Source organism: Cavia porcellus, unplaced genomic scaffold, assembly GCF_034190915.1.
Source record: "Cavia porcellus strain 051 isolate PalLab524CR breed Dunkin Hartley unplaced genomic scaffold, mCavPor4.1 scaffold_2, whole genome shotgun sequence".
Taxonomy (NCBI): Eukaryota; Metazoa; Chordata; class Mammalia; order Rodentia; family Caviidae; genus Cavia; species Cavia porcellus.
Genome location: NW_026947485.1, coordinates 12,915,962 through 12,941,444, shown reverse-complemented (window position 1 = coordinate 12,941,444; position 25,483 = coordinate 12,915,962). Strand labels below are relative to the sequence as shown.

The 25,483-nt window shown below is 38.7% G+C and overlaps 1 protein-coding gene across 50 annotated transcripts in view; it reads left to right on the top strand.

Annotated features, from left to right (window-relative positions):
• Nrcam (neuronal cell adhesion molecule) overlaps positions 1–25,483 on the top strand; it is a 269,654-nt gene that overhangs the window by 174,687 nt on the left and 69,484 nt on the right. For 23 of the 50 annotated variants that reach the window (XM_063238553.1, XM_063238417.1, XM_063238432.1 and 20 more), the window contains 6 exons: positions 11,977–12,177; positions 14,290–14,319; positions 17,492–17,597; positions 19,572–19,768; positions 21,281–21,403; positions 25,030–25,200. In XM_063238553.1, the coding sequence (XP_063094623.1) occupies positions 12,072–12,177; positions 14,290–14,319; positions 17,492–17,597; positions 19,572–19,768; positions 21,281–21,403; positions 25,030–25,200 (733 nt within the window). In that variant the 5' untranslated portion in view covers positions 11,977–12,071. Of the gene's footprint in view, positions 1–11,400; positions 11,533–11,976; positions 12,178–14,289; positions 14,320–17,491; positions 17,598–19,571; positions 19,769–21,280; positions 21,404–25,029; positions 25,201–25,483 lie in introns of all 50 variants that reach the window. The other 27 variants (XM_063238479.1, XM_003469782.5, XM_063238452.1 and 24 more) reach the window with 3 other exon arrangements.

Genomic DNA, 25,483 nt, shown 5'->3' with positions numbered 1-25,483 from the left:
TTTTAATCAAACATTAGCCCAATCTAACAAAGAACTTTCAGTGCACTTAGACATCCTTCCAATGCTGCAGTAAGCTTCTAAATCAAACATAAACACTCCATTATGACATTGTCAGTTTAGAAATACAGTAGCAAGGCTGTCCTTCCAGGCCTCACTGCCTCTGCACAGCAGTATGTGCTCTCTTCCTTCCCATCTGGATAACACTTAGAGGTTGTTATCATTTGCTTCTTCCATTGAGCAAAATACTTACAAATGTATAGAGAACAGCATTCTCCATACCAACCCTTCAAACACAAACACAAACTGGATCCTCTCATCACAGTTCTCCTTTTGTTTCTTTCTTGTGTGCCTGATAGCGTAAGTCTAACTTGTGAAATCTAACTTGTGAAGTCTATATAAGAACTAGATCCCCTAAAGTAGTTAAATGTACAAACAAGACACTGAGAATTTATGTAGTCTCTTGTTACAGCCAACATTGACTTAAAAACCACAAGTTACCACTGAGCCCCTATGGACTATTCACTGATTTGCTAGAACTACTCCTAGAAGTGTACTTTGGCCTCCCCAAAAAGCAAAAAGAAAAACTACTTTCTTCTCAAGGTTTATGAGAGGCATCAGGAACCAACAGTTAATGTCTTATACTGTGGCAAGGGCCAAGAATACTCATTTAAAATTCTTAAAGGAGACAAAACCTAAACTTTGTGTGTTTTTTGTTTTGTTTTGTTTTCATATAAGAGAATGGTTTATTATAAAATTTAGACAACATATTTTATACAAACTAAGGAAACATTCAACTTGTAAAAGGGAAGTAGAATCACTAATGATACTTTTGTTTAAAATTAAAGGCAAAATGCATATGAAGGAGTCACATTGATTTGGTAGCTATAATGATCTTTAATTTTCAGAAATAAATGTTTGGTACTAGTCTCACTATTTTCTGTACTGTTTTAAGTCTGTAATGACCAGTATACAACTGAAATTTGAAATCCAAATAAATCCTCAATATGTAGAAACCCACACTGGAGTGCTCTACTTTAAATTCCTAAGCAGTAAAGAACTATACATAAGATAAAAAGAGAAGAAAACATTCATCTAACTTCCCTTAAGTTAAAAGGAAACACACTAAGTGCATGTGATACATTTCAATTATGTCAAAAGACATAATTGGTTACTTAAGTGTATCTCTGTTCACTGACTAAAGGTTGATTCACGTTTCCCAATTCCTTTAAAATCTTGTGTTGCTAGTGCCAGGCAATGGATTAATTAAATAATGAGTATTCACAAGTTAACTGCATCCACTTTTATAATATGTAGAAAATGCTTATGAGTTCCTTCTATTAAACCACTGTACAACAATCTATTGTGAAACAGTAGGACTACCATGTCATTCCTTATGAATTTTACCCACAGAACAATGTGTATAATTTGAAACATTTCCTTTGCTTCAAAAGTTACTTGAAAAAAGGAATTCAGTAGATTTACCTGTAAATAATCATCTCAGATTTTAAATCTGCAAAAGTCCACACCTTGCTATTGGGACACATTGAGATAAGGCTAAAATTTTTTTTCAAGTTAATATATTATGAAAATAGAACTATAATTCAGCAATAGATCAGTTTTTGTATTTTTAAAAGAAAACCAGTGAAGGAAAGGACAAAGACCTTCTCATATGTGTTTATCAATGGAAAAGTTTATAATGCAAATTCACTCATTAAAAAACTTAGTTACAAATTACAACATTACAGATAATTCTTTTTGTTTCTTTCACATGAAGGCCTTAGCAACTCACCTAATATCAGTATCCAAATTGGAAGCATCTTGAAATTTTTAAATATATTTCAATACATAAATTTTATGCATGCTTTAGTTTTTAAAAATGAGAATCTAAACAAAAAGTATGACCAGCACCAGCATTTAAGTTTTCTGATTTTAATATTAGTCTGACATAGCATTAGTAACCATGCTTCACTAAAACATGTAATGTACAGTTGCAATCATGATTTAAAACCTAAACTTGGAAAGCCTCCCTTAGACTGACTAACTGGACATGTTTAAGATGCTGTCCTTCTCCTAGTGAGGTATGGTCAGAGACACCACAGCTGGATCCTGTGCCAGTCTACAGCAGGAACAGGAAGGCTAGCAATTTCTTCTGCCCATTGCTGGGAAGTTCCCACATCCAATACCCCTGGAAGGACCACACGGGTCACTTGAACTCTACGGCCATCCCTTGTCCCTTGATGTGAAGTGTCATTCTTGGTGGTCTCCCTAAGATCTGTTCTGCTGCCTTCTACCTGAATTTTGTTCAGTACGCAGCCTTCTCGTTTTTAAATTATTTGAGGTGCTCTTTCAGAATGTTGAGTTGCCTTCTCCCCAAGATGCTGCTTCTCATATTGGCCATCTGGATTCTGCTGGACTCAGAACCAGCTGGGATGCTCAGACACAGAAACTACTGCTCAGCCTTGGTCATGAGCCCCAAGGCCATTCTTCTGGGTCAGAGGAAACTGGGCCCACCAGGCTCACATCGACTGCTCACATCAACCCAGACTGTGCTGAGGTATAATGCAACTGATTCTCATAACTCCATTCCCATCTGGGTCCAGATACAGTACTCAACAGCCTTGAAGAGTTTGACTTTAACCTTTTTTTCCCAGTGTCTGGTCTTACATTTTTCTATCCACTATGGCATCTATTGGACAGAAGATTTTTGTCTCCATTTACATTATAGCAGCTTTGGCTTCTTCCATAATTCAGTGTCAGCATAAGGGGAGACCTTAGAGATGTCCTAAGCACAAGCCCTTGTCAAGGATTTTCTAAGTAAGTCTTTTCCTTGAAATCTTTATATCTTTGATATACTTGAAGAAATTATTTTTGTAAGTTCATTTCAGCCCAGTTTGTTGCGCATTACCATAATTTCTAAATGGAAACAAAGTGACCATAATAGAACTTGAACATTCACCACAACAGTTCAAAAGATAAAATAAAAATAAAAATTGCCTCATCATTGTCATACTGCTTCACTTTTCATCTTATATCCCAATTCTCTTTCCAGAAAGGTAAAATAATTACTTGTCTTTAGGAAATAAATGCTATTTACTTACCAAAAAATTTCATAAGAACTCAATTGAAGAGACACAGCTGGTAGTTCTAGGCTTAATGTTGTCATCAACCAACCTTGATACAAACCAGAGTCTTTTCTGTTTTGATTCTTCCAGGAGTCTGGACACTTGAGTCAAGAGTACTTTGCTGCTGGGTGGCAATCATAACCTGGTCTTTGGGCATTTCCTCTACGCCATTGTGGTTGTAATAAGCTCTTGCTGTGGAGTTTGTGAATGTGATAGGGGGAAAGAGTACAATTAGTGGCTCCTGAAAGGTCTTTTATGTCAAACAGAGAGCTGTCCCAAACCTATAATCAAGCTAGTAGATCGATTAAATTCTATAGTCTAGAGAACATTGTTTTTAACATGTATGATTTTGTGTATTTAGCTTTTCCAGATAAGTGGCCTCCCAAAGAGTTAATACTGAACTTCCTGGAAGCTGAATTGTATTCTAAATGCTGGGGAGAAGGGTGCCCTTTGAAATAAAGTCTGATGGGTTTTCTCCCAAGCAAATGGCCACTCATTGATTTATTTTTGATATTTTCCATATAACCTGTGTGAGGAAAATTAAATGTACTGGAAGATAAATATTTCATGCTTTACTTTGCTGTTTTACTAGTAAATCCTTTGTAGTACAAAAAGCATATCAGCAAGTGACTGAAATTTGTTCTTTTTATGAAATAGCCTCTGGCTGAGATGAAGGATTTCCAGTTATTTAGTTTATGATAATATACCTTCCTGAGCACTGATCACAAGTGGAAAATACAATTCTTCATGTCATGTCAGTCTCCATTCCTCATTTTCATGGTTCTGTTGTGATTATGCATGGCCTGGGTACCCTAGCAAAATTTATTTTGAAACGTTGCAAAGATTACAGTAATCTGTGGCACAGAAAAAAGTGATGGCTCTTGAGTTTGGTAAATCTAGGTCTTTTGCCTGCCCAACCCCCACGCCCAGACTACTGTCAGAGAAAAGGCCACATTAAAGAAAAGAATGATTGAGAAATGCAGCTGGCAGGAAGATGGAGGAGGTGGCTTCATCCAGCGAGCACCCACACGGTTCATCAACACTGCCTCACCCAATTTTCCTACTCCGTGACTCATCACTGAGATAAATCAATCAGATGGCCATCCTGCAAAATGGCACTTCTGAAACTCTGGCTGATAAAAAGCTCAGATTTACTGGGAAGAGGACATGGTCTCTGTGGTACAAATAAGCAGTGCATACTAAATCTCCTACATGTACCTTGACACTTAATTCTTCTGTGATTGGAGTCATTGACTACTTCTGGTCAGTGGGTTGTGAGGAAAGGTACGTCCAGGAGAAAAGGGAACTTCGCAAGCCTGTTGTTGAAGTGGCAGCATCCCAAAAAAGAGAGCCTTAGTCAGCCCGGAGCAGTTAATTTCTTATACGTATAGTGATACGTTAATATTCTGCCCTGCTCGTTCTTCTCCTGGCACTACCCTGTGCCCATTAGGATGCCGAGCTGTGTGCTCCATCCCCAACCTGAATGACTCACTTTGTTCAGCAAGAATAATAGGTCTTATCTTTGCAGGGTAATACAAGTTTTTCAAAGTGACCAGCCTTCCAGGCAGTCCAAAATACCATTATCTACTATTAAGTGGCTACTGTTTTGCCATATGTTGTTTGCTTGATGAGTCGTGCTGTGTGGCTTTTTAGTGAGCTGAAGTTTTTAATAAGCTATTTCTGATCCTTATATCTTTTCTGTTATATAAGTATTTCTAGAAGTCTCTGTTTATGGAAAGACAGCCAGAGGTTGTTTCAGTGACTCTAAATCTTCCCAAATATTTCTTGTCAACCCCAGTAGAATTTAAATAAAATTTCCATTACTCAGACTTCACCTTTAGAGCATGTCCTTACTTTTAAGAACTTAAAAGAATTCTTAAGAATTGGAACTTTGTTTCAGTTTTATTGTCTGAAGGAAACCAATTGGGAAATAGACTTAGTTGGGAGAGTGAGAACTGAGATTGAGGGCTGAGCGTCCCCAGCATCTGCTGTGTCTACAGAGGTAGGAAGGTAGGTGTGGGCTAACAGCACTGAATTCTCACTCATTCTCTAGCTTAATTCTTGCTTTTCTTCTTGAAAATAAATGAATAAAATACCCCAGAAAACAAATTAGACTTAATCTACAATCATTTTAGTATAAAGAAATTTATACCAATTATCCATCTCCTGTTTACTCCTGAGTACAAGTATTATGTGAGAAATGTAACTGAACTATGTACCCTTGGCTGTACCAACATATATACAAGGAAATATATCTTTTTAAAAGCCATTAAAATGATAGATCGGTTTCAAGGGGAAAATCTGCATCACCAGACTTTGTTTCACTTATATTTGTGTCTCCAGCCATGATCTATAAGGAGACCTGTGCATTTGGATCATTAATCTTCCTAATGCATGTATTAGTGTCTTTCTGGTTGTAATTTTGGTTTAACCTTAACTCTTTGTTGCAGATACCTGTGGTGGCTATGTAATAAACTACCAGAAAATTCTGTGATTTAAACAGCAACGTATTAGAGTTCACAAGCTGATTCTTCTTTTGCACATGGTTTAACAGGTCACTTATTCAACTGATTCAACCGAGAATTCAGCGGGGGCCAGGAAGTCCCAGATGGTTTTTTTCACCACTCCGGTTCTTTTCTGGCTGGCCTTCTTATCATCAATAGCACAGCGAAGACTTCCCAGAGGGAACATTACAAAGGAATAAGCCCCAGTGTACAAATGCTTATTACACCTCTGCTTGTATATTACTTGCCAGAATCCCTGCGGCTGAAGCGTGTGGCTTGGCCAAACTCACCAATGTAACGTTCTGCCTTCCACATTAGTGAAGGTTTGTTGTAGGATACACACGATGTAACAAAGTCAGGGAAGGAGACAGCCCAGCTATGATCAGTATTATGGCAAACCTCAGAGAGTTGATTCATTGTTTTTGATGTTGTCGTGAGTGCACACATAGCAGGTCCTTCTTCTATCTCTGTTCTATCTGTGCTGTTCTATCTCTGCTGTGGTCTCTCAGCAATCTGTCTCTGCTCCTGGCTGAGCCTTGGCTGCCCACTGGCCTCCTCCTGCTTTCAACACCTCTCACATCCTCCACTTACTCACAGTTACACAGGCTGCCTTGCCTCTGTTTGACATTTTGCCTTTGACCCTGTCTCAGACTGCTGACTCACTCTCATTTTCTGCCCCATTCATTCTGCCCAGGAGAAAGGAATTTGCTACTCCTTAGCTGGTCACTCGTCAGTCTCTCAAGCAGCTGCCAATAGCTGAGTCACCTCGCAGGCTCTCCACAGCCGCCTGCCTTTGTTCAGATGCCCTCTCTGTTTGTGTTAGCCTTGCTCACAGTGGCGGGCCAATGCAGGACTGTGAGCATCACAGCCCTTCAGCAAGGAGCAGTCTCTCCCTCCTGCTTATCTATTTGTGCTGTACAAACAGATAAGAGGTGGGATCCAGAAGAACCCCTTTCTGTTTGAAGAGCCAGTTTTTTTTCTCTACTCCCAGCATCCTTTTCGCCTCTGAAGCTGGTCCTGATAACCATCCTCAGGTAACTGACTGGGTAGTTATAGATGCCATCCCTGGGCAGGCTGTGATTGGTGTCACATATACCATGTTCTGTCTTTTGTCTTAGATCTCTCACTCACACCATTGTCTCATATTAGGCTATTTGGTCTCATGTCATTGCTGTGCTAAGTAAAAGCCAGCATCTTGGGGTAATTTTATGTGTTGTGGGAAACTAAGTTGCATTAAAGTCTTTGGTGTTTCTAATGATCTAAATTTAATGTTCAAAAAGTTTTTCATAACTTTCTAAATACAAAACAGTCTTAAAATATTATTTAGTATATTTTTATGTTTATTCATGAGAGCTCTAGAAGAGATCACAGAACTTTGTAATAGTGGTGACCTTCTAAGGGAGAAACTGGGCTGCTGGTTGTTTACTTTGCATTAGATGGCCTTTTCGCCTTATGAACTTTGGACCATGTGCATATATTTTCTATTTTTAAAACTAATTTCCTGAAGTATGACTCCTTTTCATTAAAAGTCCAGGGCCAGAATGTGGTATAATTTCAGGGAAATCTGTTTATATAGGTGTAAAGAGCCATGCTGTGAGCAGTGCTGTAGATCCTGGTGTGGTAGTGCATGTTGGTAATATGGGCACTCAGGAGACTGAGGCAAGAGGATCACTGCGAGTTTGAGGCCAGCATGGGCTACATCGTGAGTTCAAGGCCAGCTTGAACTACATAGCAAGATCCTGTCTCAAGAAAACAACAAAAAAACTTTCTGTAGAATTCAGAATCTATTTTTTAGTATAAGTGACTAAACTTGGTAATTCTGTTTGCCTATTGGCTACTTGCAAAGTAAGTATCAGTAAACAGGGTAACAGAGCTTACTTTTTACAGTTTAAGGAGCATGAGATAACTTAAGGCATGGAAGAATCAGCTTTTTTCTTGTTCTACTTAAATGAGTATTATATCTGCTGTCCTGTTTTCTGGAGGCTTCAATAATATAATCAATTACATTGCTTTGAGGAATGAAGGTTTTGAGCTGTTATCAAGATTTTTCTAATCATCTATTGTCCTTAAAAAATACCTGTTAACTGTTCACCTTTCCTTAGGTACTGTTTCAAGTTAGGTACCAGATTCATCATAGGAATGCTATGGTGAGATTTATTTGGATCAGACCCTCAGTTTCCCCTCCACTGTCTCAGACTCAGATCTGTGATTGAAAACCATAGCATAAGCCAGGATGGCCATTCATGTACTTAAAAATGGTAAATGCTTAAAATCTAAAAGTGGCTATCACTGAGTTGGCTGCTAAACAACAGCTTTCACAGTCAGGATAATGTCACACCCACTTAGCTATGCAGTCAATGAGGCCAGCTACTGATGGTCCACCAGAGCAATAATTAGGGTGTCCAGCAAATAAGCATATCTGCTTCCTGGCTTGCAGATGTAGATAATGTTATCTGAGCAACTGGCATCTGAAGCACCCATACTGGATCTGAAAAGCACAGTCAGCACAGAAAGAAATGGTAAATAATGTTTGACCTTCCAGTTCTGCTGGAAGGCTGTCTATATTTTTTAATTAAAACTAATTTCATCATGTACTTGATAGACAAAGGTTGTGTTTTCTTTCTAATAACAAGCCTTCCTAAGCAACAGGCCAGCTGCTTTGCTCTGGTTTGGTGTGAATCTTTTGTGAAAACTTTAGGTTCTTCTTTTGAAATGTGTAGTCAATAATGTTCTCTGATTCAATATAAATTTGAAAAAAATGAAGTAACAGAACCTTACATTTCTTATCTGGTGGTGAAACTTGAAGACAGGATTTTTTTCTGTTTCACAGCCTCTATTACAGAGAACATAAGAAAATCACTTTTAATGGAGTGAAATGAAGCAGAATATTAAAGGGCTCCACTGTTTATTCTTATTCTTCATCATTTTAATAACATATATGATTTTAAATAGGCTAGGGCAATGAGTATAATTCAGTGGTACCATACTTGCCTAACATGCTCAAGCCCCCTCAATTCAATCTGTACTACTGCAAAAAATAAAATAGTCAAATAAAATGTAGGTGATTTTTTTAGAGAGCAGAATATATTTATTGGGGGAAAGAAAGCTTCTGTCTGAGAGAGACAAAAGGGGTCCTTAAGTGGGTTGCCAAAGACTCTGCCTTGTCTTTTTTTTTTTCTTTTCCTTTTCTTTTTCTTTTTCTTCTCTGTCTTTCTTTCTTTGTTGTACCAGGGATCGAACTCTTGACCTTATGCTTGCCAAGCAGGCACTTGTGCACTGTGCTAAACCCCAAGCCCCAACCGTGCCTTTTCTAGGGACTTTATAGAGCAAAACTATGAGGTGAGGCAGATCATGGGGAAAATGGGAAACTGCAAGGTGAACATGAGGCGGGACAAAACTGTGGTCAACCAATAAGATTACAAGTATAACCACTCAGGTAACATTAATTAAATCAGGATCAAATGGGAAAGCAAATCACATAGCAAGTGGGCATGAGTACAGAACAGGAGTCCTTCCTGTAGGGGATGAGTCCTGGCTTCCTCAAGGTGATCGATACCTATATAGAATATCTGTCTGTGGGTGATTTATTATCAGAAGATGAATATACAGTTTGTCTCATTTAAAATGTCAATGACTAATTTATTTTATAAATTGAAAATTAACATACTCCTTAGTCTCCACCAAAAATGATGTGCTATTTCGTATTTAGATTGTATTCACTTTAGTATAAGTAAATAAGTAGTTTAGTTTTAGTTCATGATTCTCACTCAAGGGAAAATGGCCATTGTTTTCCAATGGGAAGTACAAGGCAGACAGGTTCCTGGGGGGGCTGAGGGAGGTGCAGGACATTGACATCAATACTCAGAGTACAAATCAGTGGTTTTCTTTGTAAGACAGTCAGGGCACATTATTCTTACAGAGAGAAGGCTCAGTTTTCTGTAGCTATATTTGATTTGCAGTGTGATTGAGTGCTGGGGACTTAATGCTCTCCTTGAGCATTTGGATTTTCACCTATGAGGGCATTCTTACGAGTGGGTGATTTTCCATGAGCAGATTCAGAGGATGGACTTTGTCCTCCACTGACAGAGCCCATGAGAGAGATGATTCTCTGGCTAATGGTGCAGTAAACTTCCAACTTTTGAGGAAAGAGCAGAGTTTCTGTTGTAGTTCACGACGCTCTACTAATGTGGAAATCTATTTACTCATGTCAGTGCTCTGTTGGTTTTCTTAAAAAATTAATCCTATCTTTATAAAATGCAGTAATGTCTTACACAATAGTTTATTCTATGTGTACTCTGAAAAAATTACGATGGTCAATTAACTTGAGCAGAAGACTAATTTTGTCACCAAGATGTGTAAATGTAGAACTGTCAAATTCACATTTATTCTTCAGAATATTTCTGTTGATGAACTATTAATTGTAATTTTATGAGTTTTATTATGTCAACAGGCAAAAGTCACAAAATATGAGTTTTTAATATTTGAGTGTTCTTAAAAAACATCAAAGCTTTCAACATCAACTGGTTTTTGTACAGAGTATGAAAAAGAACATCAGAAATAAATTCCCATATAAACTACAGTGAAAATATCAATAGCACCATAAAAAAAAATATTTACTTCAGTTATCACACCTAAGGCAGTGTGCACACATGACAAGAGCGTGTTCCATACACATGCATCACTTACACTGTCGACACGTCTTTTGCTTTCCTGGCCTTTTTGTATGATATACTTGACATCTCAGTAGTCTTGCTGTTTTTTCAGGAGATTCTTATTATATTACACAGTATGTAGTTAACAGGAATATAAAATATCAATAAAATAAATTATCAAGTTCTTGATATGTATTGTGCATTTAGAATAAACATCAGCATTTTCACATCAGCTGTCTACCTTCCTTCAGTATCTAAAGGATAACATCAAATTCCTGTATGAACCACAGTGAAAATACCAATAGAACTGTAACACAGAAGTAAGCTTTGCTTCAACTATCACAGCCACGGCAGTTCCACGTTCCATGAACATGTGTTGCTTACACTGACAGCACGAGTGCTTAGCTTTCCTGTCCTATGTGGCAGTCTTGTCACTCTCATCTCTTCCTGTTTTGTCAGGAGCTTCCTACTAGACTGTATAACATGTATTTAGCAGGGAAATAAGATGTCAATAAAATACAATATCAAGTATGTAACAAGTGCTTAAAATAGATACCAGCATTTTCGCATCAGCTTTTATTTGGTTACAAAACCTAAGAGGTAACATCAAAAATAAAAACCTATGTGAACTACAGTGTAAGCACAAACAAAAGTCTACCACATAAGTAAGATTTGCCTCATACTCGGGGCAGTGTTCACACATGACAACTCGGTTCCATACACAAGTATCACTTACACTGATAGCACGTATGTTTTGTTTTCCTGTATTTTCTTGTAGGGCACGGTTGACACATTAAATGCCATTTAACATTTCTGTTTGCCCCAAGAATACTCACTAGCATCACTTTGCAGTGCAGAGTTTACCCTGAGATAATTCACAGAATACATCTTAACTGTACTCGTAAGGTTTGTCACAAAATATCTCACTTTTACTATTATTTTCCCATCACTCTAGTATTTTGATAGTCTTTGGAAACAAAAGATATCATTCTATTTATAGCAATTTTTGCAATAGTACTTACAGTTACAAAATATAGTAGTTCTAAGTTGCTGAAAACTAACTGAATGTTGGTAATGAGCTGTGCTTTCTAAATGGGAAATGGTTTTCCTGAAATCCTTTAGGAAGAAAACAATTGGCACTGTTGAAGAGAATGACTGTGTTAAGGAAGGTCTGGATGGCAGTGCCCAGCCGGGAGGTGGCTGTTAGTCCAGAGGAGAGATGGCATAGCTCAAATTCTCAGCGTTCACCAGTAGGTCAGCATTTGGGTTTGCAGTCATTTGCAACAATGCCCCAGGTTTCCCAGAGATGATCTGCAGAATGGAAAACCCATTAGGCCTCTGCTTTAAAGTCACAAAACGATCACTTTCCAGCTGCCCTGCAAGCCAAGTTTCCCGATCTATTTAGAAAGATACACTAGCCTCTGAGCCCTGCCGATGCAAATATTTAGAATGAAAATACCATAAGGATGGGAAAGTGGACAGATCTTGGTTGACATCAGCACAGATATTTTCAAGCCAATTTTAACTGATTTATGAATAAATGCATATTCCAGTCTTGAGAGTTAAATATTTAAAAGTGAGCTCCCTTTTAGAGTTCATGTATAATACAAGGCCAATTTTCCGTGCTGCAGACTTCCTTTCTTCATTTCCTTCTTTTTAATACATGATAATTATTATTCTTATTCCATCCTTTTTCAGTTCCCTGCATGAAAAATTATTTAAACATTGCACACAAATCTTTGTAAAAGAAGAGAAGAAAATTCCGCTTGTGGGTCTCAGCAGGAGTGAAGCTAATGCAGCTTAAAATAATGCCGAAAAAGAAGTGCTTATCTGCAGGCAGAGTGCCCCTGATTCTCTTCCTGTGCCAGATGATTAGTGCGCTGGAAGTACCTCTTGATCGTAAGTATTAACGATTTAAAGCTCTTAGACCCAGGAGCCAAAACCTCCCAGCATTTACCATCACCCCAAACAGTGTGGACAGAGAAGGTGTCTGTGGACCCTGAAAAGCTAATCAAAATTAATTTGGCTTTTGCCTTTAGCACCTGGTGTTTATAAAGACTCTCACAGTAGAAATGACCATTGAAATGGTCAGTGCTTTGTCCCTTTCTTTCGTTTTCCTTCTTCCCTCTCAGGTGCCTTTTGTGTGCCATGTAGAAATAGACTCATGCAGCTGCCATGACCTTCCTGGCAGGCGGCTCTCATCGAAGTAGTGCTGCAAGCAAGCCGTTCGGGCCACGTTACAGGGACTGTGCAAACTTCCCCTTCCCATCACCCCACCACTTCCTTCCTCAGGTGTTGAGAGTGCCCTCGAGAGATTGGAAGATGGTCTCTTCAACCCTCTGCTTTGCCAAATCCCCTAATCATCGTATTTCATCTCTCTTGATTCATACAAGACACATTTGTTTTACTTTCTAATCTTGAACCTTAAATATGACTCAGTAACTAGGGAAAGTTTCTTATCTACAAGCCTGATGAGTACTTATTTTTTGGTTTAAAGAACATAAAGTCCAAAATGAAAATTTGTGAGCCTAAGACACGTAATCTACAAAAACACTGAAATGAAGCAAACAGTAGCTATGGCATTTAGTCCACTCTTTTCCCAGCAGTAACATATTTGCCATATTTTCCCTCTTCTGGAAGGTCTGTCTATGAAAAATAAAGATAATAATAGACTCCACCTGGTCGCTTCTCCAGCAATGGGGAAGCAGCCTTTCGAATCTGGACAATTACTGTACTTCAGAATTGATTTATCCTTTATCCCTAATCTGCATGACCTGTTTAAATCCTTTAACTTCCTGAATAGAACATCTGTTTGGCAAGCTTTCCAAGGTGCAAGAAAGATAGCACTTTCCTGGGGCTGTTCGATTGTTGGGATGTCCATTCTTGCATAGAAGTAGCAACTGCCAGTGGAAAGACATTAGAAAGAAATGTGGTTTGCCCCACACTTTATTCACTTCTTTTACCATAGTTTTTTAAAGTACTATAAAATGTGATACTTTTATTTTGAAAAATACCCATTGAATTACCTTAATTTCAATTTAAAAATACAAATATAATTGCTTAAACACATTGGAGTGGAAACGTCTAAGAAAGCATTTGCCCTAACAGATACACAGCAAAGCAGGAAAAGCACTTGAGAGAGATGCTTTTGTTCTCCCCCATGTTAAATACATTCTCCCTTAATCTGACTGCTCAATCTAACCATCAGAGGGGAACAGGCACCTCCGGCTAACTCAATTATCACTGCTAATGGAGAAGAGGCATAGCCATGATGAAAAGAAAGTCACGGATAACCCAGGCACTCCTGCATTAACCTTTGCAAGTAGTAATGACAGGCTGCACCGCAGAATGATTGGAATTGCATTCAAATGTAATGTCTCCCCTGTCCCTACCCCACACACCCTTCCTTCAGTGCATGAGCTGCCCTATGGTGTAGGACCCAGCAATCCCCGGGTGATTGAAGAATTTGAACGTAGAAATACGCTATCAGTGTAAAAAGTTGAGGACTTAGATGGTAACTGTAGAAACATTCCATTCTGAAATCAGGGCTGGACCTGGTTTGGATGAACAGTGTCATTGCTGCAGTGCTCCATTGTTATGTATTGTTACCATGTGCTTCGTGATGTCTGGCATAATAGGATCAGACACGACACAGTATGTGACAACTCGAATTAATTGTAGATTTCAGCTATTTTTCAAATTAGACATAATTACTTGTCCAGCACAGTATGTATGGGGTGGAATTAGCCACTTTTATTCCTGGGAGAGGTTTTTTATCCTACAGCATTGCTTTTGTTCTTCCACATGTTTATGTGAGAAGCTACTGCATCAGCAAACAAAACCATGAATTCAAGTTCTTCTCTTGAACTTCATAACTTCACCCTTCACTACATGGGTTTTTAGGTCAAATCAAATAGAAAAGACACCCCTTTTATCTTTAGGGTTCTAACGTTTTCATTACTAACATCTGATTTTTTTTAATCCCGTTTGCCCACTCACCTGCTGATATTGATGGGGAAAAAGCAAAACTTCTTGAAGACTGTAAGTGTCTTTCTATAAATTAATAGGCAGTGTGAAAATTTGACTGTGTCTGCTTTTTTTTAATATACTGTGATTAAGTGCACAGTGCTATGCCTTGTGATGAATGACTTTTTAAAGCATGTGTGTTTACTGTAGCTAAACATTGTACTTAAGTACCAAGGTACAGATGTAATATACTACCTGCATGAATTGTGAAGATCTGATTATTACCATTTTGTGAATATGTTGCTGTACTAACTTAAAAGTTTTTATTTGCATCTGATGTAACTCAATGAGAAAATTCACAGAATATAGAGACAGTGATTATCCAGCACTAAATGCTATTAAATGCTTGCTGAAATGAAAATGCATCTTTTGCTATCTTTTAGAAGGTGGGTTCTCAAGGCAGCAGCTGGGTACAGTCTTTTCCTGTGTTAGCCTTCAGATCTGTGTAGATTAGTGTTTCTAGCACCCCTCAGTAGAATAACCCAGCAAATTAGGATATTGTCTTGAAGTGTGCAAGAGACAAGCAGCTGCCACTCACTTCATTTCTGAGCAGCTTGTTACAAGCAAAATTTCTACTGCTTCTGACAGCTGGGCAGCATTTATCATCTAGCAAAAAAAAAAAAATGGAGGTCTTCAGCATTTGAAAATTCCCTTTGATGTTGGATTAACGAGGAAAATTATGTAAAATCTCTTATTACTGCTTATTATTGCAAAGCATTTACTAATTGCCATGTGACCTGAGCACTGTTCAGAAAGGTACCTCCAGATGGTAAACTCCTGGCAGTTAGCAGTGGTATAAAAGCCAGCTCAGCTGCAGATGCATGAAGAGAAGCTCTGCATTTGAAAGCACAAATTTGCACCTCTGTCACTCCCAGAAATGCACAAGGAATTGAACTGGATCAATTCATTCATTCGAGTCATTCTTCAGGATCACCTTCCCCTCTGTCATGTTCACTCTTTTAGGCATGTGGAATCTCGGGCTTCCTTTCATTATCCCAAATTCTGTACCACCGGGCCTCAAAGTTCAGTCTCTCACAGGTGAAGCTGAGCCAAATCAAAATTACTAGGATCATAATTTAAAAATAGCAAACAGCATTGAGCCATTATCCTGTTGGCATGTGCGAAGAATTTACACACATTACTGCATTAGCCCTCCCACTACCCTAGGATGTAGATACTTCTTTTAAACCTCATTTTCCCTTGAAGGAAACTGGGCTTATGGAAGTTAAGAAACTTCCTTAAAGTCTCATAGTTAGTAAGAAATAGACACGTTCTTAACCACTGGACTGGACTGCTATCAGAAGGAGAGTTCAGCATGTCTGATAAGTCTGTGTTGTGGAGGACTTTGCTGTACACTGTATGATGTTCAGGCTGGGAAGAGTGGATTAGCTGTAGGGTTAGGATGGATCAGAATGTTGCTAAAGGGAAGGGAAATTGATCCAGTATTCCACATGTAATTGGTGAATGGTAAATGATGACAAAAAGAGTTTAATTTTCGTTGAGTACATTAGTTGTTACCTTGATATTTAGGAAGATGCCAAGTGAAGCAGTAAGACAAGAGACAGAGCAAAAGAACAGAACCATGTTTGCAGATTTATAAGACTTTGGATGCAGAGGCAATAAGTTTAGCCCAGCAACCATGAAGCTCAACAAAGAGAGACAACAGCAGGGAGAAGTTGCTGAGGTTTGAGAAGTGCTTAGTTGGCAGGTGGAAGAGGTTTTGCAAGGAAAGCACAGTGTGGGCAGAGGACAGAGAAGATCCAGAAGATGAAAAACATAGTGAGCCAGAATGTCGGATGCAGCATTGAAAGAAAGGAAAGCACAGGTCCAACCAATGGTCCTGGGAAAGTTTGCACGATTCCAGGAGGCACAGAAGGGCAGGGCCACTTCATTGCAGGGATCCATGTACCATTCACGTTGTGGGCTGTGCCCGCTTTCTCAGCTTCAGCACTGCTCACATCTGGGGCCAGATAAGTCTGTGTTGTGGAGGACTCTTCTGTACACTGTAAGATGTTGAGAAACATTGTGACTTCTCTCTGCTAGATCCCAGGACCACCACCATCCTAGCTGTGTCCGTCTAAATTGTTTCTACCTGTGGCCAAAAGTCCTTGGAAAGATGGAGGCAAATCGCCTCCTGCTGAGAACCACTAGTCTGTATAAGCAGCTCTCCCTGGAGATGCCCAGGGTAGAGGGGCCTTGCTGCAGGAGCTCGTCAAGGGAGCTTGGTGGTTTTTCTGCTTTGTGTCTTCTGAGTCAAACCATTTGCTAGTCTCAGAAGCAAAAAAACAGAGGTTAGAGTAGAAGGTTTTTCTAGTCCCTTCCTGTTCTAACATGCAGTAATTCTGATTTTGTAAGAGGAAAGACATGGTGATCTTAGAGAAACTCAAAGATTTAGATACTGACTTTCTACAGGTTCAATTGGTCTAGGTCAAAATAGCCTCTACAATTTGCTGATAAAGGATTGGATGATACTTTTAAGAATGAAATTGTCTCCTAGAACAAGAAGTTTGATTACATTAATTTTCCAAATAAGACTACTTTTCTTTCTTCCCAACACACTTCTATTCTAATCTAAGTGACAATCTTTATAATATTAGCTTCTCGGGGCTGGGGATTTAGCTCAGTGGCATAAGCACCTGCCTTGCAAGCAGGTAGTCGTGAGTTCGATCCCCAGTACCGATAAAAAGAAAAAAGACAAAAAAAAATAATATTAGCTTCTCAAATGCATGTGTTCCCAATATATATTAATTTACAGTAGCATACTAATAAGCTGTAAGTCAGCAACTGTTTCCTAAAAAAAAGAACCAAATATTCCTCATAATTTAAAGTTCATTCAGAGTCATTATTTGAACCAAAGGTATCAGAAGAATTTCTCATTGTTACATCAGAAAAAAATTATCTGAATGTTAGGCGTGTGCTGATAATTATTTTCTCAGCTTTTTAGTGTGGGAAAATGGGCTTTGTGGTTGTACACAAAGTTACTGAAAGAGAAGTTATGGCTTAACTTTGCTTTTTTAGGAGACTTTTAATTGAAAATCTATTGAGGTAGGTGCTGCCACCATAGAAATTGTAGAAATATTTTAAGTATATTTAATCTAAGGCAAGTGATCTTGATATAGGAAAACTGTTTACTATTGTGATATTAAATGATTTATTTCTTTACATTATTCTTTCTTCCATAATTAAGTGGTACAACCTCCAACCATCACTCAACAGTCTCCAAAAGATTATATCATTGACCCTCGGGAGAACATCGTAATCCAGTGTGAGGCCAAAGGGAAACCTCCTCCAAGGTGAGTGTGTTTTCTGCTTTCGTTTGGCTCTTGAAGTAAGTCTGAGGACTTCCTGGAATATAGTAGTGAGTTTGGAAATTCTGTAGAACAAAGTAGGCAATGTAACATATGTTTATTTTTAGTTTGATGTTTTTCAACGTGATTCTAGTTTACTCTGGTTTGTCTAGCCAACTCCCAAGATCCATTTCAGCTCTTCAAAGATACTAGAGGTAACTTCTTATGTCCTGCATGTCCCTAAAGTATCCATTGTAGGTTTATTGTTTTGTTTCTCTGTTTAGAGCCAATTTACTGTACTTAAAAACCAGATTACTGTATTTATATTTTTTTGTTCATAACTTGGGGGAATAGGTGCAAAGCTCTAATCTTGGTTTTGACACTAATGACCTTCTGATGTGGATCCCTTTTCTCTGGGCTTTAGTTTCCTCATCTGTTAGAATGAAAAAGTTGGATTCGATGACTTTCAAGATCCCTCCTCAGTGGCCTATAAAATAGTCTTAAATAGTTTTTCAAACTTATGGTTCAGTACTCAAGATTCTCCAGATGGATCTTGGCACAAACACTGTATAATCCTCTCCAGCTGTGCACTGTGTAGATGGGAAATTGATGTTCTGAAATGCTGCATCGTGCCTCCAGAGTCCCACAGTGCCTGACCTAGAACTTGTCCATATGAGTTTTAGAGTAGGGATACTTTAAAACTATTAATTACTATAACAGTTAAGTATAATAATTTAATAACCAGTTAAAATAATTCAGTGTAATCATTTATCAGAAATAAATAAATGAAAGTATTTTTAGAATTTCATTTTCAAGTTTTTCTATTACAGGTTTTACAAAGCTATCACAAAATAGCTCAGAAAAAATTAACTGGTATTAAATACCTATGTGTATCAAAACTTCCAACAAATGTTTGTTTCAAAACAATATTCTGCCTTATTGAAAACCCTCTGTCAAACAACCCCTAGTGTGACATCCTTTGGTGAAGTCCCACTCAGCTTCACATCTAGGAGTACTTAAGTCCTCCTTAACTCTCTGTAAGTGGGAATTTCTCCTCCTCTGCATGGTTCATATTTGGGGTTGGATAATATTGTTGTTGTGATCATTGAGGTTTTCTGTGCATAGCAGGATAGTTAGCAACATCTCTGGCCTGTACTCATGAGCCCTCCAGCAGCCTCCTCCACCACCATCTCCTGCTGGGTAGTGACAGCCAGTGATGGAAGGAATATCCAGTGGGCCCCGAAAACACTAAGAACTTCAGGGATCTATGCCTCTATGCTATTTTGGCCATCACTGGTTTGTGCCTGGTTATAAAGTATTTAATTACATGTGCCCTATGACTTTTATATAACATTATCTTTTAATGTAGATAAAACTGAGGCAGGGCAATCTCCACTGACAGTTTGACACACCTTCTTCAAAGTCACAAAATCATCTTTAGAATTAAAAATTCTCAAAAAAATCACTTATATATAATTATCATCTTGTAAGAATTAAAACACCTCAAACTTGTGTCTGGTATCCTATTCCTACCTCCTCTTTGCATTTCAGTAATTTGAAATGGTGTTGATCAATTTTCAGCACAGGAAGAGAGTACTTGTGGAAGATTTTCTTGGCACATTTTAGCCCAAAGCAGATCAACTCTATGAACCAGGAGGCTTGTAATAAAAATGCTAATAAATCTCAAAGGGAATGTGCCTTAAAGACCTATATCCTATATTTTCTTAGAAAAATGACAGGCAATTTGTGTTATATTTGGGTTGTTTCTAAAAAAAAAGACATGTACTTCAAATGTATAGCCATCATTTTTTCTAAGTCATGATTCAGCGCAACATTTTAGGTATGGGAACCTATTGTTGTTTTACCGGATATTAAAAGTGTGATAATTATTTCTAGAAAACCATAAGACTTATTAGAAACTTGTTGAACAGTAGCCCTTTTTGAACCATTAACAAGCTTCACTCTTGATGATTTGGGCAGCTTTTCCTGGACACGCAATGGGACTCATTTTGACATAGATAAAGACCCTTTGGTCACCATGAAGCCTGGCTCAGGAACACTCATAATCAACATTATGAGTGAAGGGAAAGCAGAGACCTATGAAGGCGTCTATCAGTGTACAGCAAGGAATGAACGTGGAGCTGCAATTTCTAATAACATTGTTGTACGCCCATCCAGTAAGTGAGATTTGTCACGGAACTGTGACCCTGCTAAAGTATTTCTCTAAGACTCAGCATCTGCTACATCATCAAAATGCTATTGTTTCTGATAGTTCAACTTTGTTTTGCACGAAAATTGTTGCTCCTTTCTACTTTCCCCTAAACTCCTCAACCTAATCTTTTGCTAATCCAGTGTGTCCTTTATCCAAGTTCTAAATACAAGATGCAAGTTCCAAAAAACTGTTTCTTACTCGATTTTATCTAATTATTTATTGCTCATGAATTTTATATATAAGCAAAACGCTTACCGTCAGATTAAAATAAGTTCAACATGATAAGAAGCATGTCATCTTAATTATTTTGTTGTTGCTGGGACAAAATACCTGATAACCACACATTATTCGAGGAAAGTTTATTTAGCTCACATTTTGTAGAGGTTCCAGTCTACAGCCAGCTGGCTCCAAGGCAGGGAAGCATGGTGGAGAAGAAATAGTCTACAGCAGAAGGCAGCAAAACAGCAATCAGAACAGCAGGTCCACCTTCTTTCTCTCCCTTTGTATCCCATCCAGGTTATTACCGTCTTGATTGATGCCCCCCAAACCCAGGTTGGGCCTTCCATTATCCACACCTGTATTACGTCTTCAGTCCACGTCACACACCCTAATCCAGCACCTTTGAAACTCCCCGCCTATGTCCACATAAGGTGGGGATATCTAGATACAAGCTGTAATGAGTCTACAGTGATTTCTTTTAACGTTTTTGTTTCAAAATTTCACTACAAGTGGAATGTCCCCATTACCTTGGTATTACTGTGGCTCATTTTGCAGTGGTCAGTATTATAGTTATCAGTAGCCTCAGGACCATGTAATTAAGAAATAATGACCATGTACAGTGCTGGTCACTTTGAAAACTTTTTAAATTATGTATATAATACATGTTCATTAAAGGAAAATTACAAGTAAAATAGAGGTCTTAAATTACTTTTGAGTACTCCCATTCAAGGAAATAACTATTGCTCAAATATTTTTCTCTACTTTTTTCTAGGCAAATTTTTATATATGTTCATAAAACCAGCTGAATAGCAGCTGAAATGTTATTTTACAACCTTTCCTGACTTATTGAAGTATTATGTTTAGTCTTGTATCAATCTTGTCAATATGTATGCTTCTACTATATGTTATTCAAAGATGTAGAGGAACAATTACTTATCTGACAAACCTTATGATAATATGTAAGCATTTTTCATTCTTTGTAGAGAACGTACTTGGATCAAAATCATGTATCTTCTTGATGATGTATTTAATCTAAATTCTTAGACTTGGAATCCACTTACTCAGAATTTATACTATCAGTACAATGAATGAATATTTTTAGTATCTTTTGTTTTTTAAAAATCTCTAACAATATATTTAAAAGTCTTTTTTAACTATTTCATATTACTACTCCCCCCCAAAATTGGTTTGCCTCTCTTTGTAATGCTGTCTATTTATTCTTCCATGCAGAAATAACCCATGTTATTTATTTTTATAGGATCACCATTGTGGACCAAAGAAAAACTTGAACCAATAACACTTCAGAATGGCCAACCATTAGTGCTTCCCTGTAGACCTCCAATTGGATTACCACCAGCTATAATATTTTGGATGGATAATTGTGAGTTTAACAAGAAGGACTTTCTTTCTTCAGGAGTCTTGTAATTACTTGCCATCACAAACATTTCCTCTTGTGATTCATAAAGTGTTTATAAAGTATGCTAGAGATTCTCAGGAAAATACCTCCTCTTAAAATAGATGATGTCATTTTAGTTGTTCACTCAGTTTTATTGAGCACTTACTAAATGAGGCACCATATATCCTGCTGTTGTTGATCTTAGATTCTATGCAATGAAAGTGAATGAACGTAGGAAGGAGGCAGATAATGAATGCTTTTAGATTATCTGTGCCAATCAACAATAAGTGTTTTGAAGGGGAAAAAAATAAAAACAGAGGTTTGAGTCCAGACCCAAGAGAATGAGGGGGCAAACCAGGCCCCTAATATCTGAGTGGGCACAGGGGAGCACCAGTGCAAGCTCCAGTGGGGGAGGCTGATGTGTGAACAAAAACAAAAAAGTGGCCAGCTTGAGAGAACTAAGGGGGAGGGTGATGGTGAAGGGTGAGGTCCAGGAAGTCACAGGGGCTCACCGGAAAGGGCATTAGCTATTACTCTCAATAAACCAGGAAAGCCTGGAAAGTGTGAATGACCTGAAGTCATCTGCAGTCCTAGCATTCCTTCCACTCATGGGTGGAACTGTAGGGGACAGAGAGAGGTGGGGGTCCAGGTAGGGGCCACTGCTGGAAGCTAGGCAAGGGCCGCTGGTGACTTGGAGTTGGCCCGATACAGGTGGAGTGCGGCAGGTTCTGGATATGTAAGGGGGAGCCTCCAGGATTTACGGTCCAGGGATAGCAAGGAGCATGAGTGAGAAATCAAGAGCAACTGGTGCAGTGGAATTACCATTTGCTGAAACTACAGACACCTTTGTGGAGAGGAAACCAAGCTGTTTTGAATGTGTTATATTTTTGTTCATTTATCCCCAACAATAGTTATGTTTATTGGGCCTTAATTAAGTACCAGTCCCCCTGCTAAGAGCATCACATGGGCTGGCCCATTAATTTTTTACAACCATTCTAAAAGACATGTCCAGTTATTTTTTTCTACTATTCAGATGAAGAAACTTGTGAGGCAAAGAAAAATGAAGCCATCCATCAGGCAGTTTCAGATTTGCGTATCCCGCCCGTCCCTATCCTTGAGGGAACTGGTTATCCTTCTGCCTCTTCCACCTTCTATAATTTCTTATGCTAACAAATTAGCATATTATCTTGGAAAGAGCACGTGATTTGGCTTGGAAACTAAGATCAGAGTTTGAGGAGGGAGAGGTCTATGTGACATTTATGTTGAGATGCCCAACAAGAACATGGGCTATAATCAGAAGTGTGTGCATTGCTGGAGTGTAGAAGGGGAACCTCAGAGCGATGGGCCGGATGGGGGAATTTAGGGAATGGGTGCAGATTAGAGAGCTGAGCCTGGAGACTGAGACCAGGCGCCTTCCCAAGTCCAGGAACTCAGGGAGAACCAGCAAAGCCGGTGAGTCACTGAGGTGAGAGGAGAACACAGAGAGAGTGCTGTGAGAGACAAGGCGGAGAAGGTGTGTCATGAAGGCACACGATGTCTTTCAAAAGCTGCTGCTAAGTCGGGCAACAAGAGGACTGAGAAATGGCTGCTGAACTCGTCAACATGAAGGTCACTGGTGGATTAGACAAGAGTCACTTAGGTAGAATGGTGAGAACAGTCTCCAGATGTCATGGCCAAGATGAGGCCCTGTGTTTGGTCACTGGTTCTTCCTCAGCAATGATTCCTGCTTCATACGAGACAGATCACACGTAAAGTCTGAGTCATCTGCATTTGTAACTGATTTTTCCCCACAATGCCCATCTGGCTGTGCCATTTACATACATTTTAGGCTGTTGGAAAAGTTTCTGACCTTTCAAATGGAGTTGCATCTGGAGTATGACAAAATTTTAGATCCATGAAACACTCTTGCAAGATGACATTATAAAATTATTCATATCTGCATACATTTTTTCCAAGTAATACAAAACAACCTTAATATATAAAATGACACTATGTTAATTCCCACAGCCTTACATTTGGTCTACCAACATTCATGAATAATAATGTACAGCAGGAGAAACAAAAGTCAAAAATACACATGTGTCTTTAGTTCTTTGTATTCATTAAATAAGTGCACATGAGTATTTTTAAAACAGTCCTTTCCCAGGGGATTAATGGTTTGAAACTATTAATTTGCATCTACTAACCAAAGCACCATCTTGACCAAGAACTTGGTTAACGTGTTTACCTGATAATGTTCTTTCAAGCTTTGGCTTCTAGAGGTTTTGTTTCTTTGTATTTTCCCTTCCTTTTCCTGCCTGAGGGAGCTGGAAGGTTTTACATTTCATGAAGTGTTAGCGCAGGCACCTGCCACAGGGGGAGCATGCTGCTTGACTCAAACTGAAGAAATCCTGCCAGAAGCTACAACATCTGGCCTGAGGCCACTGTGATCTGAGATTTTTTTTTTTTCCTGTCACTTTTGAGCTGGAGCACTCTCACAGTTCCAGCACTGTGAACTGAGTCAGGAGTTTTAAGATGCATTTTTAAAAATTTTTGTCTTTTTTTTTGGATACAGAGTTTCGCTATGCAGTTCAGGCTGGCCTTGAACTCACTTTGCAGCCCAGGCTGGCCTTGGACTCACAATGATCCTTCTGCTCAGCCTCCCAAGTGCTGGTGTTACAGGCATGCACCACTGTGCCTGGCTAGAATACATTTTAGTTGGCAGAGAGTGATTTTGTGCACAGATCAGGGTGTCCTGCATCCTTGCATCCTTTATCCAAATAAGAAATAATCTCTATATGCCTAAGGCTAAAAAGCTCCTCAAATGGACCTAGAGGAAGTAAATTGTCATGCCTGAAACTGGAAAGTCAGATGCTGGTTATACATTTAGTCTTTCCACAAGTATGTGAGGAAGTCACTTGTTAGGACGAGGTATGGGTCCAGAGTTGCAACAGGAGAGGAAGTGACTAAATTCCCATGCTGGGAGACAGCCAGTAAGTCATTCATGTGATAAGTGAAAGGTACAGTATGTTGGAAGATAATAAATAATTCAGAAAAGAAAAAGGAGGAGAAGGAACCTAAACCCAGGTAGCGTCTGAGGTCTAGTCTCAGCTTAAATCGTGTCATCATTGCACCCTGTTGTTGCTCATTTGCTGCACAATTTTTCAATTAGTTCGGGAGCTCTGATAGGGCTGGGACTCTAGCATGCCAGTTCTTTGTTCAAGGCTTAGCTTGTGTGTAGATGCAGGCCATGTTAGCATCCTTACAAGCCTCCTTAATATGTTTTCTAAGGTACATGCAGTTATGGACTAATTTAGATATTAGGAACAGTCACACAAAGTTTTTATAATTTTTTTTGTTTGTTTGTTTATACTTGCTTAGTAAAACATTTCACAGTATGGCTTTAATCTTGCCTCTAAACCCAGAGAAATTAGGGGCAGGTAGGTACATTTAGAATTTTAGTAACCCTAACATTATTTTTGAAAAATTATTTGCTTTTATTTAAAGAGCTTTATAGAAAAAAATATGTTCAAATGAAGTCTGCAGATTTACTAGTGACAGCATTTGTCTTGCTAATTTGGAGTGAGGTCTTTATGATGAAATGACTTGGAAATCCCTCTGCCTTTCTCCAGCCTTTCAAAGACTTCCGCAAAGTGAGAGGGTTTCCCAAGGCCTGAATGGAGACCTTTATTTTTCCAACGTCCTCCCAGAAGACACCCGTGAGGACTATATCTGCTATGCCAGATTTAATCACACTCAAACCATACAGCAGAAGCAACCTATTTCTCTGAAGGTGATTTCGGGTAAGAGTTCAGTTTCCTGAATCTCTCTTTGAAAGTGTTTACCTGTATGCACAAAAATGTGGACTATTAAATCACTACTGACTCTGAGGTAAATAGGTTCCTTGATCAGGAAACTACCTGTGGGCAATCACTAAAATGTTGGCCTATGTGTTAGAAAGAGAATGCAGAACCCTAGTGCTGTATTTTCTACTTTTTGCTGTCGTTGATGTTACAGTTTCCTTGACGACCCTTGGAACCAATTGGTGTTCTGAGCATGGGTGTGTGGTGTATGCCCCATGGTGCC